Source organism: Tamandua tetradactyla, chromosome 15 (assembly GCF_023851605.1).
Source record: "Tamandua tetradactyla isolate mTamTet1 chromosome 15, mTamTet1.pri, whole genome shotgun sequence".
NCBI classification, from domain to species: domain Eukaryota; kingdom Metazoa; phylum Chordata; class Mammalia; order Pilosa; family Myrmecophagidae; genus Tamandua; species Tamandua tetradactyla.
In genome coordinates this window covers 47,249,850-47,263,957 of record NC_135341.1, presented here as the reverse complement: position 1 = coordinate 47,263,957, position 14,108 = coordinate 47,249,850, and the positions used below count along the sequence as shown (strand labels likewise).

Below are 14,108 nucleotides of genomic sequence, written 5' to 3'. Positions count from 1 at the left end.
TGTTATCTTTTGAGGAGCAGGAGGTTTTACTTCTGATGAAGTTCAGTTCATTAAGTGTTTTCTTTCTGATTAATACTTTGTGTTCTAAGTAGGAAATCTTTTCTTACCCCAACAGTAAATTTTTCTTATATCTTCTAGAAGTTTCATACTTTCAGATTTTGTGTATATGATTAATGTTTTTTTTTTTTGCATGGGCAGACACCGGGAGTTGAACCCGGGTCTCCAGCATGGCAGGTGAGAACTCTGTCACTGCACCACCATTTCCCATCCTATGATCAATTTTGAATTAATTTTTTGAGTATGACTTGATGTAGGGGCCCATGATCATTTTGTTTTTCTAGGTGGATATCCAGGTATTCCACCATCATTTGTTGAAAGTACTATCCTTACCCCACTCATCTTTGTGGGCATGTTTGTAGAGCTAATTGGTATGTGGTACCTGTTTCTGGAGTCTGTATTTCATTGTTTTGTGTGCCGACCTTTATGCCAGCACTACTTTGTCTTGGTTAAGGAAGCTTTATATATGACCTTCAGTATTGAGAGAGTGAGAGTGGCCAGCCTTGCCTTTGCTGATCTTAAGAGAAAGGATCCAGTCTTTCATCAAGTATGGTATTAGTTATACTTCTTGTGATTTTTTTAATACCCTTTTATATGAATAGGACATTTCTTTCCATTCTTAGTTTGTAGAATGTTTCTATTATGAATGAGTATTGAATTTTGCCAAGTGATTTTTACTGCATCTGTTTAAATGATCATATGATTTATCTCTTTATTCTGTTAATGTGGTGAATTACACAGATTGATTTTTGAAAGTTGGGCCAATTTTGCATTATTCAGATAAATCCTACTTGTTCATGTGTGTAATTCTTTTAACGTATTGATGGATTTCATTCACTAATATATTGCCGAGAATTTCTGCATCCATGTTTAAGATGGCTTTCAGTTGTGGGAAATTTTATGAAATTATTTAATGTGAGCTCTGGGCACAACAGTTAATTAAAAATGGTATTTTAAAAATATAGTTTCCCGGGTGGGCCATGGTGGCTAAGCAGGCAGAGTTCTTGCCTGCCATGTCAGAGACCCAGGTTCAATTCCTGGTGCCTGCCTATGTAAGGAAAAAAATATATAGTTTCCCATAATTTTTAGATGTGCACTGCTGGGAGGTGTTTCTCTGAAATAACATCTTTTCTGCTGCTAAAGGAAGGCTAAATAAGTTTTTTTTTCACTCTGTTTTTATTTTTATGGAAGAGAATTTCTTGACTTCTAGTTTGTATTTCACAGCCATGAAATTACTTTAAAGGATGTAGTGTGATGAGTGTAGGATATTACTTTTTAAAAGAAACATTATAATTTGTTTTACAATTATGTGTTATACTTAGAATTTAAAACATCAAATCATAGAAATTTAGAGCATTTGGATACTGCCTTTTGGTGTTTTGTGCAAATCCACATTAGGTTTCCTGTATGGTTCATTTTGTTGGAAAACATTATTTATTTTTTATTACTGTGAGAGTTGGGATGAATGAAACAAGCAGATCGTCTGTTTTCCTTTGGAAACTTGCTGAAGTTGCCTGTAAATATTTGCTGGGCATGAGAGCAGAGAAAGATACTGCATTATATATACACTTACATATATATATATATATATATATATATATACACACACACACACACAAACATATTTAATTGTTTTTTCTTTAACTTATGTTATTGTGTAGTATAACATGCATACAAAGCAAAGAAATAAAAAAGCAATAGTTTTCAAAGCACTTTTCAATAATTAGTTACAGGACAGATCCCAGAGTTTGTCATGGGCTACCATGCAATCCTCTCCTATTTTTCCTTCAGATCATAGGAGGCTAGAGGGCTTAAATATTTTTTTATCATCACAGAAGCTATAAATTTCAAAGTGCAGCACCACAATTAGTTGTAGAATATATTTCAGACTTTGACAATGGTTACAATTTCACAATTTTAGGTTTTACTTCTAGCTGCTCTAAAATACTGGAGACTAAAAGAGATATCAGTTTAATGACTCAGCATTCATATTCATTTGTTAAATCCTACTGTCTCTGTATACCTCCACCATCACCTTTGATCTCTTCATCCCTCTCTTTAGAGGTGTTTGGGCTATGGTGATTCTAAATTTTTCATATTGGAAGGGCCTATCACTAATATGGGGTAGGGAGATGGAACTATCTGATGTTCTGGAGAGGCTGGGCTAGGTTTCAGGACTCATCTGGACCAGGGACCCATTTGGAGGTTGCAGGTTTCTGAAAAGTTACTGAACTGCATGGAACCCTTGTGAAATCTTATATATTGCCCTAGGTGTTCTTTAGAATTGGCTGGAGTGGTCCTGGTTGGGGGTTGGCAGGTTATTATAGGTAGCAAGGTCTAACTGAAGCTAGCATAAGAGCAACCTCCAGAGTAGCCTCTCGAATCTATTTGAACTCTCTCTGCCACTGATATTTATTAATTATACTTCTTTTCCCCCTTTTGGTCAGGATGGAATTGGTGCTGGGTCTGAATTCACCCCTGGGAGTCATCTCCCACATTGCCAGGGGGACTTTCACCCCTGGATGTCATGCCTCACATGAGGGGTGGGGGGGGGTGGGCAATGGTTTCACTTGCAGAGTTGGGCTTAGAGAGACTGAGGCCATATATGAGCAACAAAAGAAGTCCTCCAGGAGTAACTCTTAGGCATACCTATAGGTAATCTAAGCTTCTCCGATACCTACATAAGCTTTACAAGAGCAAGCCTTCTGATTGAGGGCATGGCCTATTGATTTGGATGTCCCTAAAGCTTGACACAGTATCAGGGGATTCCCTGATAGTAAGGTTTAATAGTTCCATATGCTTTCTCCCATCCCTCAGGGGAATTTGCCAATGCTTTTTGATTATCTGCTTAATATATTCTAGGATATATCCAGGCATTACAATAGTCTATACAGGATTAAAGGACCTATTTTTTATTCTGTGCTCCCTGTGTTTCAGTTGTTCAAATGAGCTATACAGATTGAATTAGATTATGCACTACAGGAAATTTCAGTTCCAGACCAAATAAACCTTTCTTCCATTGGTCTCACAGAGTATGTGTGGTTCTGAAATATAGACACTGTCTTCCCTACCCCTATGTTCTGAATTACTTTAACTCCAACCTGTTCGCTTCATTCTTATCTCTATATATAAGGTTATATGTATAAAACAGCCTCTCAAAATCCAGAAATAGTAATCATCACTCTGGACTTAATGTGTCTGCTCTGAAAGCTTACAATCTAGGCCCCTGTTTTCTTATAAGCATTTTCTAAAGGTGACCATACCATTCTTGTTCTTTTGTTCCTGGCTTGTTTTGTCTCACCAAATGTCCCACATGTTCATTCACATCATTGCATGCCTCACGACTTTGTTCCTTTTTGTAGCAGCACAACCTTCATTCATAAGTATACACCATCATTCACCAATCTACTTCTCCATCAGTACATCCTTCAGCCCCTGCTGAAGGCATCATGTAGAGGGCCCAAAGTCAACAGTCCATCAACATTCTCAATTTTAGATCATTTTAATTGTTTTAATAACAGAATAAGTTGATTTAGTCCATGCAGGGCGTTTATCTTGCACTTAATCTGTGGTCTCTTTTTTGATTTCCCAGGTCTTTTTACATCGTTTGTCTTTGGTGTTAAATCATGGGGAGGAAACTGGACCTGTCTGGTTTGACTGATGATGAGACAGAGCATGTTCTCCAGGTGGTTCAGCGAGACTTCAACCTGCGCAAAAAAGAGGAAGAACGACTAAGGTGAGATGCCTCTATTGCCTGACTGGGTCTAGTGAGCCATGTGTGGACAAATGAAATGGATTTACTGAGTGTTCCATGCTGCTGTCCTGAGTGTGGGTGTATTTAGGTCAGGTAAACACACACTTAGGTTGATGAGATGAACGCCTGGCCCTTGGCTGTTCGTGCTCTCAATTGAGGTTTTGTTGGGACTGTTCACCCTACATGTTGTTGCAGGCTGTAGGGTGGGTGGAGTTTGTGGCGAAGGTGGCTGTCTCAAAGTTACTCCTGGCTTTAGTTTTCCTATCAGCAGGTACTAATGAAGAATACCCAAAGTGTTATGTGAACAAATCTTAGAAGTAGGCTCAGGTATGTAGACTCTTCTGTTAACACTCTCAGCCACCATGCTCCAGGAAGGAGCCGATACAAGGACATTAATCTCAGGCTAGGAATGACCACCTGGCCCAGCACCACTAGCTTTGCTTTATAGAGAAGGAAACTGAGGCCTGGAGAGTTTCTTTTCTCCTCTGTAATTGATATTTCCACTGTGGAACCCTCATGGAGATACTGTTACAGCTCAGTGGGGCAGAAATACCTACATTTGGAAGAAGTCAGAGTGATAGAAATGAGGCCATGTGTTGGGCCTGGTGTCTTAGAAACTGATGGTAAATTATTGTTAATCCCTTGTCCATGATCCTCGGGATTCCAAAGGCTTATTCATGGTCCTGTCTGCCTCCTGGACACCAGGCTCAAAACCTCAGAGCCTTTAGAACTCCTCCCTTGCTTGGTCTTCACAGCTAGGGCAGTGCCAGGCTCTGCTGATTCTGCCTCTTCAGCCTCTTTTCCCACCGCTGTCCTGGTCCAGCTTTCACCGTTATTCCATGCCTGTCATGGCAGTCATCTTTTTTACGATCTTCGCGTCTCCAGTCCATGCACCACTCCTCAAATAGCCTGCTGTTGTCAGGAGGATGCCGTGTCTCTGCTCTACTCCACCCTTTTCACCTTTCTAAAAACTGATGAATCTTTCCCACTTCCAGATCACTTCTCCTTTTCCTTCTTGGAGTACCCAAGACTTTCCACTTATTTACAATATTACCTCCCTTACAGATCCCTAAAAGCCCTATTGTAATCATCTTTATTTCCATTACATTTTTTTTTCTTCCTAGTTAGTACATATTCAATAGGTGCTTGTTTGATGGAAGTCAAGAAATCTTTTAATTAAATAATTACTGGATTTTAAAAACCATGTGTCAGGCACTGTTCTAGCTGCTGGGTGAAAAATTGTGAGCCTAACAAGTCTGTTCTCCAAAGAGTCCTACAGTTGCCTTGGCGGATACCACAACCGCTAGCCACGTGTGGCTGCTGAGCACTTGAAATGTGGCTAGTCCAAAATTGATATGGGTGGTAAGGGAAAAATACACACCAGTTTTCAAAAACTTAGTACATAAAATGCAAACTATTTCATTTTTAAATTTTATATTGACTATATGTTGAAATGCTAATGTTTTATAAATATGAGGTGAAAGGAAAATATTATTAAAATTATTTTTCTCTGTTTTTACTTTGATTACTAGAAATTTAAAATTACACATGTGGAACACATTATATTTCCATCTCATGCTATTCTATAGGTAGGAGATAGAAAGCAAATAAACAAATAAACATGTGTATATATATATATATATGTATAAGGTAGCCATAAGAGCCGTGAAGAAAAATAAAGCAGGGAAAGGGAGACAGAGATGGACCTGGGTTAGGAAAAGTGCTAATTTTTACACCTCCTGCTCAGAAACACCTCTCTAATGAGCTGAGATTTGAGCAGAAGCCTGAATAAAGTGAGGGAGGGAGTTGTGTTGCTTCAGGTAGAATCAATCAAGGCAACATTCCTTGTTCAGATACGACTTCTCTGTTCCCAGTGGAGATAGGAGGGAATAAAGAATGGGGAGTTTAATAGTCAAAGTCTAAGCAATAACCAGAGCCCAAATCATGTAGTGGTAATTGTGTGGAAAAGCCTGAAGTATACTCTGAGGTGGGAAACCAGTGAGTGTTCTAGAGCCTGAGTGACGTGATCTGACATTCATTTTAATAGGATTCCTCTGGCTGTTCAGTGGGGAAGTAAGTGTAGAAAGGTGTTCTAGTTTGCCAGCTGCTGGAGTGCAATATACCAAAAACAGAATGACTTTTAAAAAGGGAAACTTAATAAGTTGTTAGTTTACAGTTCTAAGGCCAAGAAAATGTCCCAATTAAAACAAGTCTTTAGAAATGTCCAATCTAAGGCATCCAGGGAAAGATACCTTGGTTCAAGAAGGCCAGTGATTTTCAGGGTTTCTCTCATGGAAGGGTACATGACAAACATGGTGGCATCTGCTGGCTTTCTTGTGGCTCTACGAAAGGGACTCTCTCCAAAATATTTCCTCTTTTATAGGATTAGTGGGTGGGGTCACAATTCCATGAAAGCTATCTGATCAAAAGCTACCACCCACAATTGGGTGAGTCACATCTCCATGGGAACAATCAAAATGCTCCCACCAAGCAATATTGAATGAGGATTAGGCTTTTCCAGGGTCCACCACAGATTCAAACTGGCGTGAAAGGTGGGAGAAGAAGCAAAGAAACCAGTTGAACAGAGTGGTGTTGGTAGTATTCAGGGGAAACTGAGAGTTCTGTTTGGCATTTTAAATTTGAAATGTTTATTAGGCTCCAAGCAGAGGTGTCACTTTGGCATTTGTATGTATGTGCATCTAGAGTTTAGGTGGGCATTCAAGCTGGACATAAAGGTTTTGTAATGGAAAAGACTGCCTAGAAGAGTAGGAGAGGAAAGGGACCAGGGAGATGGAATCCAGTTGCCGGGCAATACTAAGACCTGAAGTTTGTGGTCACTCATTTACACTGAGACCAGTTTCAGTGTGATAGTGTGTGCTTCTCCTGCATTCAGCTTCTCTCCCCTAGTGGACTGTGGCTTCACAGGAAAGGGACCTGGTTTTATTTCGTTTTGTGTCTCTAAACTCTGGGCACACAGCTTGGTACATGGTAGGTGTGCCCTTAGTATCTGTGAAACGGAACAAATGGAAAGTCTCTGCCAGTCCCTGTGGCCGACAACATGTGTGACTTCAAGAATCAGACTTAATATTTTTTTGAATATTGAAGACCATCTGTGTACCACACAGTGTTGTGATAGGACATCACTAAATGCAGGGACCTCGGTCTCTGAGACACTGGAAAAGGAGAGTTTCTGATGACCAGCAGGATTTTTTGTGTGAGTAAGAAATAAACTTTTGTTGATTTAAGTCACTGAGGCTTTGGGGTTTATTTGCTCCAGCAGCATAACATGGTATTACTCTGATGTTGTTCGTGAGAGCTAAAAGGAGCCTGAGAACTGGTTATTCCCCAGTCCTTGGCTTTGCAGATAAAGAAACAACCTCAGAGGATGCCCAAGCTGTTAGAGGCAGTAGTCAGGTCTGGATGTGGCATTCCTGATACCAGGCCTCCCTGTCTTCTGCCATCCAGCCACTCATGTAGTAAAGACACTTGTAGAAAGATCTCCAGGCTTGTACTGGAATCACTGTCTGTGCCCTAGGATTTTACATCATCAGGAATGTTTATAGATATCTGTGAATTGCATGGTCCTCTGGTATACAAATTGAATCTTGGGGAGCTTGATGAGATCGCCTCAGCTCTTAAAATTTCTCATTAAATATGCACTTGTCAAAAGCTAGTTAGCCTCTCAATGACTTCCAGACATTTGTTGGTACTTAAACGGACAGAGGGTAACCTTGATGGAATAGTTTCCCGTAACTGCAACTAGGCACCAGTTGTCAGGGTTTGCTGAATTGACAGTGCACTCAGGTCTGTCAAGGACTGTGGGCCCAGGCTAGCCAAGGGCCAGGGGAAGGAACGGAGGGGAGGGGGGATGAGAGTGAGTGAGAGAACACTTCCTGTCTGGTCTTTACTGGGAGGGAGGGTTGGCTGCCACAAGCCACCAACTGCAGTTTTAAAGACCTGCTCCCTTTACCTGTGTTAAGGAAGGGAAAATAAATGCAACTGGATCCCTGCTTTTGTTGCCCATAATGGTATCAATTACTGACTTGCCAACCTGGCCGGTACCCTCTTCGCCACCTCCAGGAGCAACCTTCCACCCCACTGGCAGTTAGGTTCTAGTGTTGCAAGGAAATAAACAAGAGCTGCCAAGGATTGTGAAGAACCACTGCAGGGAAGGCAAAGCATCTCTTAAAATTAGAAATTATTGCGTTTCTAGTCTATTATACAGAGACTCCACTGATGATTAAAAGCTATTTTTTAAAGTTGGAAGAACATGGTGCTTTTAATATAAGGAATTAGTGATAATCTTCATTTAAAATTTATTTTCATTTTAAGTAAATTAAGATTTAATTATAAGAACTTAGTTTTTTCAAGAAGTTTGTATATCAAAAAGCAAATTCTTTGTTCTTGGTGTCCTTTATTTGGACACTTACTTTGATCTAACAGATTAGCGGATGCCCCCTCTTTATATCCTTCTCTCAAAATGAAAGATGGATTTTCTTGTTTTTATTTCGTTGGAATAAGCATGTCTTGCCGTTCATGAAATAACTGGGTATGCACAGAGTGCAGCTGCCCAACATCTTGCCAGGTTTGCCATAGCTCTTGAGCATCTATGCTAATGATGTGACATTAAGGCACCCAGTGAATGAGCCTTTTTTCTTGGGGGGATGCTTCTGCAAGGCAGTAATTCCTTCTTCTGTTGTAGATGATCAGGTTAGCCAGCTGGTCACCTGAAAGGGCCCTGAAATAACAGATCCAAGAGCAGGTGCATTTTCTCATGGAGAGGGAGGTTTGATGCAGTTCTATTTGAGAGTCACTGTTTGATGGAAGGAGGATACCCCGTAAGAGAACTTGGAGACACTAGGAGAGAGCCTAGAGACTTAAGGAGGGGGGCGGGGAGAGTAATCATTCTCAAAGCTGAAAGTGACCTCATGAGTTTTTTTTTTTTTTTCAGTCTTCATTTTACTTACTAGTGGTTTTGTTGGCAATGTTTTAAAGGTCAAATATATTAAAGCAAAGCTGTTGTGTATTCATTCATTTGTTCAAAAAATCATGTACCGTATTGAATGTCAAGAGCCTCTTGAGAGATGAAGGGGGTGAAAGGGGAGACGGGGATGAGCTCAGAAAGTTAATAAGGGCCCCAATCCTTGAGGGGAAGCTCAGAAGGTGAGCTAAGTCCAGGATGAATAATTATAATGCTACAGATGGTGAGGAATGAGAACAGTAAGGCAGACCCAAAAAATGCCATGAAATGTAGAATAAGGGAAAAAGTTCCTGATGGAGAGTTGGCATTTGATTTGAGTCCTTGAACATGGACAGGATTTTTCAGTGGGTTGAAACAAAGATCTGGGCTTCAGGAGGCATCCTGCTTGAAATAATAAGGATGGAAAAGGGGGCATGTTTTCACAACCCCAAAACAAGACTCATGGTGGGGCAAAGGGAGGAGGAGACTGCTCTGCCAATCCTTCTAATTCTGTTACAAATAAAATCGACTCCTCTTATTTCCCCAAACCCTGGAAAAAGCCTCTTCTTACCTCTTTCCAAAATGGGGAACCTGAGGCTCTAGAAAGATGCTAAATGACTTGCCCAGGTACACAGAGGAAGAGGTGGGTTCAAACCCAATCATTCTAGACCGAGGGCCTGGGCTGGGAGCCATGACATTATGCTGCTCCTCATGCTGAGAACCACGGAATGTAGGTGTCTGGAACAGCATGGGTTAACTTAGGACTGTCCTGAAAGATCTGGTGCCTGGGTTTGCTAAAGCTTCGGCTGTGTTCAGGTATGTGAAAGTAGGAGGGTTGAGTCTCAGGAGGGAGGGGAGGCAGTCGAAACAACATAGTAGCCACCAGCCACATGTGGCACTGAGTGCTTCAGGTGTGGCTGCTCTAAACTGAGATGTGCATTGAGAGTAAAATACACACACTGGATTTTAAAGACCTAGTAGGAATAAAGAGTGTAATAAGATGTCTCATTGATTTTTTAATATTGATTACACATTGAAATGGATCCACAGTTACATGTTGCATATAATTGAGTTAAATAAAATGCATTATTAAAATTAATTTAATCTGTTTCTTTCTGCTCTTTATAATGTGACTGCTAAAGAGTTTAAAATTATGTTTGGCTCACATTTTATTTTTATTAGACTGAGGCGCTGGTCCGGAATTCCAGGTTAGGCACTTTGGACTTTCTGGAACCAAATGTAAGCTTTTTTCCACAACTTTCTTTATGGCTAGGCCTGTTTTTCTTTCTTTTTTTCTCTTTTATAGTATTTTTAAATATCTATAGGATCCAGCTAAAATCTTAACTAATAATCATATGTTGAGAGTTTGCTATTACATATTTTCATCTCTCTCTCATGTGGAGGTGAGCTAAGGGTAATAATGTCCTGGGGAAGGCTTTATTGTGCAATTTGAAAGGAAAATACACCCACCATATTTCACAGTGGAGAGTTTGTGCATCTCAGGTTGTTTCTCTGAAGTGAACTTTGACTAAGAGAACATCATAAGCTTTGAAATAATGTGGTTTTAGAGTGGCTTGGTCTCATTTGTAATTTGTATGAGGTCTCTGGGACTATTAAGTTGTAAGTTATCACCCATTTACCTGTGTGGATTTGCCTTATTCCTGCCTTTAGGTAGGACCAGGAAAGTTTGATGCTAACACTGTGCTCATAATGTAGAAGGGGAGAATCAGGCTAATGCCTTTATTCACATTTTAAATTTTTAGTTCTTCAATGATATACATTTACTAATCTGTAGATTCTGAATACATTATCTCTATAACCCCATATTCTTTAATAACAATTTTCTATGAGGTTGCAGTTTTCATTCTTAAGTTCCTGATATTATTTACTTTTCCATTGCAAGTGTTAGAGGCTCAGCTCTGCTGGGCTCTGATAAAGCGTCTCTGTGGCACTAATTCTCTGTTGACCTTCATTCCTCAGATCTCTGGCCACAGAATGCATTTCTTTGTATTACGTGTGCATAGAAGTCAGGACATGAAAGGGAATAAAGAGAAACTCTCCAAGGTCATTGTTAAAACACCTTTCTTTAACTACAATAATTCAGGAATGTACACAAGCATTTAGCCAGAAGTGGTCTGAAACCGCAGCACAGGTGTGCACAGGTGAACAGTGTGGAGACTAGAGGGCTCACCTTCTTCCTTGCCTGTTGGCTGTGCTGTTGAAATGACAGTGTCCTCATTCCTATGAGCTTCTCTATTTCCTGGAAACAGGCCCCTGCCTCAGTAGCCAGCACCTGCCTTTTCCTCCTTACCCAGCTCTGGAAGCTGACCCACCCATCTCCTGGTCCTATTCCTAAGCTGATGATACTTGAAGGAGGAAATTCACTAAAAACCTCTCCCTGACTTTTGGAGTGATTTATAATGAGCTCCTTCTTCCAGACAGGGAGATTCCTCTCTAGTCTAGAGACTCCTTTGCTGGAAACCAGATTGAGACTTAAATCCCTGGAAAAGCCAGGCCCCCAGGTGTGCCCTAAGTCGCTGCCCTTTGTACTTTCCCCGGCCCCTTACTCTTCTGACTCACAGGCTCCCATTTTGATCAGCTTCTCCTTTATTGTTGGGTGTGTGCCTGTGATTCAAGCCCCCCCCCCATACCTCAGGCCAGAGCCAGGAGTACCTATCTGCTGTGTGTCCTGTCTGAGTCTGTGTCTCCAGATGTGGGTACCCACCCATTAGGGTGGCAGGGTCTTTGGTTTTTACCACCTCTGGAGTTAATGCTGGAATTATGTACCTCCTATGCCTTCTGATGCCCCACCCCCCACCCCAATACTCATATGTGCTGTGGCTGTGACAGCTACCCCTTGTCATCTCATACCTTGTAAAGCTTAGCTCATCTTCCAGGCTGAGCATTTCATAGTCAACAAGGCCCATTCTCCCTTCAGGATAAAATGGCCTGAGTTGTCTTTGTCCCATTTCATACCAGCAATATACCAGGAGCCTGGGCTTTCTTACTTCCCAGAACCTGTCCTGGCTATTAGTTTGACGTATAGTCACAAATAAACTACCCACTACCCCTCAACCCCACTCTTGAGTCCTGAGCAGAACTGAAGGGCTTGTGCCAGATGCCAGATCCATGCCCCTTCCCTGAATCAAGGCTCGGGCAAGTTTCCCAGGTCATACTGCCTGATAGCTATGGCCCTGTGCTGTATGTCTGAGTTCTGAGAGGAGGTGGCAGATTCCAGGGACATGCGTTTTCTCAGGCTCTGGGCTTTTGCCATGTAGTCTCACTCTGCCACATCCTTCTGCTGTTGTCCTTTCCTTTCCTGCCTCTACCTTCTTTCTCCCTTTCCTGGGTAGACTCCCATGCCACCCAGTTAACCAACAGGTTGATCCAGAACCAGATCCTAGAAGCTTCCAAGTGTCTTATATTGCTGTGAGAATAAACAGCTTTGTGTGGCTGTAAAGTAGACTCTTATTGATTTAAATGCAAAAGAGAAGAAGATGCAGAGCTCTGAGTGTATGCAGGCACCCCAGCAGACTAATTGGCCCAAGATATAGCCTCTTAGAGTATATTTGTTTTCTCATGAGGATACATTTCTGCCTTGAATGCATTTTCCAAAGGCTTACATCTGATAGTCCCACAATTAGGTAGACTTCCCTCCTGGGATGGTTTTTCATAAATCACATTGGGTCATTTCTCACCCTCTAGTCCCTTTACTTTGAAGGCATTCTACTCTAATATGTCATTAAAGGCCTCATTACTGTTGATGTGCTCAAAAAAAAAGATCACCTAAAGCAGAGATGATTCTGGTTAACTGTTGGCATTATGGGGAACAATAAAGAATGTGACTGGTGGCAGAAGCTCTAACTGAACTTCACACCCCCACTTTAGCGATGGGAAGCCTGTGCCCCTAAAAATGACATTATCAAATCTCAGTTTCCTCTTTAAAGTAGAGAGTATTTCTTGAAAGTGTACCCTCTTATGAATCAGTCATCAGTTCAGGTATAATCTGATCATTTTTACATGAGGACTTTATGCCCTATGAGTTAAGTGCATTGCATAAGTTGACACAGTGAGTGAATACTGGTGAGCTCATCTTGTCTCCTCAACTATGACAGTACGTCTTTTATTTAGTTTTTGTTTCCAGCGAACTTAGATATAGAATTATGTATCAGGAGATCCTTTTTTCCCCTCTAAGCTATTTTCAAAGGGATATTTAAACCCACTATATTATTTGAGTGTAAATAGCCATCATTTAAGGTAAGTTTTGGGGATTATGAATCTTGAAAACTGAGAATTCTGATGTTATGAAATTCACAGATTTTCAGGTGAGATATCATAGGTAGACTGTAAAATGCCGACAGCCACTGTCTTCTGCATCCAAGTAGATGGATTAGACATACCTTTCCCTATTTTGCCCCACTAAATAAAACTAGAAACCCTGGAAATTATATTGAAAAAAAAACAGAAGACTCTGAAAGGTTGAGAGAAGAATGCAGACTGGCTCTTACCTTGGGAACTGAGGAATGACATGGTCATGAGTTTGCTGGGGTTTTTTTTGCCTCATATGTTCCCAAACTTGGAGTTGAAGAAGCTGGCTACCTAGAAATGTGCCTTTGAGTGCAGACAAAAAAAGCTCCCACAAAAAAGCCTATTATCTATAGACAGAGGACCAGGAAAGAGACAGCCTAGCAAGGCAGAAAACTGTTTTACTCATTAAAAATACCACGGAAAAAACTGTGGCACCCACTCACACCAACAAAGGCTGAATGGGGAGCCTAGATTGCCACTTAGGCACAGCAACACTCCCACTGGGTGGTGTCAGAGAAGGCAAAGTAGTAATGAACCCTGTCCCCACCCCATTTGTGGTGTCCGTGGAGACCAGTGGAAGTCTGAACTTCCACACCCACCTGGGAGAAAGAAGTTACCCCTCTCGCTCTCACTGCTGGGTTGTCATCAGGGAAGGTTGGTGGAGAGTCAAAAATTTTATCATTGCCGAGTGGTAACAAGGCCACACCTACTGCGGAGTCAATGGAGACCGTATGGGAGCTAAAAATGATAACACCCACCCAGTAGCAACAAGGAGCCCCATCTGTCAGTGTCTAAAAAGGCCAATGGGGAACCCAGACTTATACTTTACTTGGCATTAGTTATGCCAGAGCGGTATCAGAGAAACCCACCTAAAACAAAAGGTTTAGGTTCTTAGAACATAGTACAGAAACATCCAGGTTTCAACAGACTTTCTGCTTTTATAATTTAAACTTAAAATTTACCCATACCTAGAACCAGGGATATCTCAAATGAGAATGAAAAAAAAAAAAACCCCAATCAATAGATGCC

At 41.1% G+C, this 14,108-nt stretch overlaps 1 protein-coding gene across 4 annotated transcripts in view; it reads left to right on the top strand.

Moving 5' to 3' along the window:
* The window catches only part of MYRIP (myosin VIIA and Rab interacting protein), a 343,444-nt gene that overhangs the window by 70,263 nt on the left and 259,073 nt on the right, over window positions 1-14,108 (top strand). For all 4 annotated transcript variants that reach the window (XM_077129739.1, XM_077129737.1, XM_077129738.1 and 1 more), the window contains one exon: window positions 3,650-3,793. In XM_077129739.1, the coding sequence (XP_076985854.1) occupies window positions 3,684-3,793 (110 nt within the window). In that variant the 5' untranslated portion in view covers window positions 3,650-3,683. The remainder of the gene's footprint in view (window positions 1-3,649; window positions 3,794-14,108) is intronic.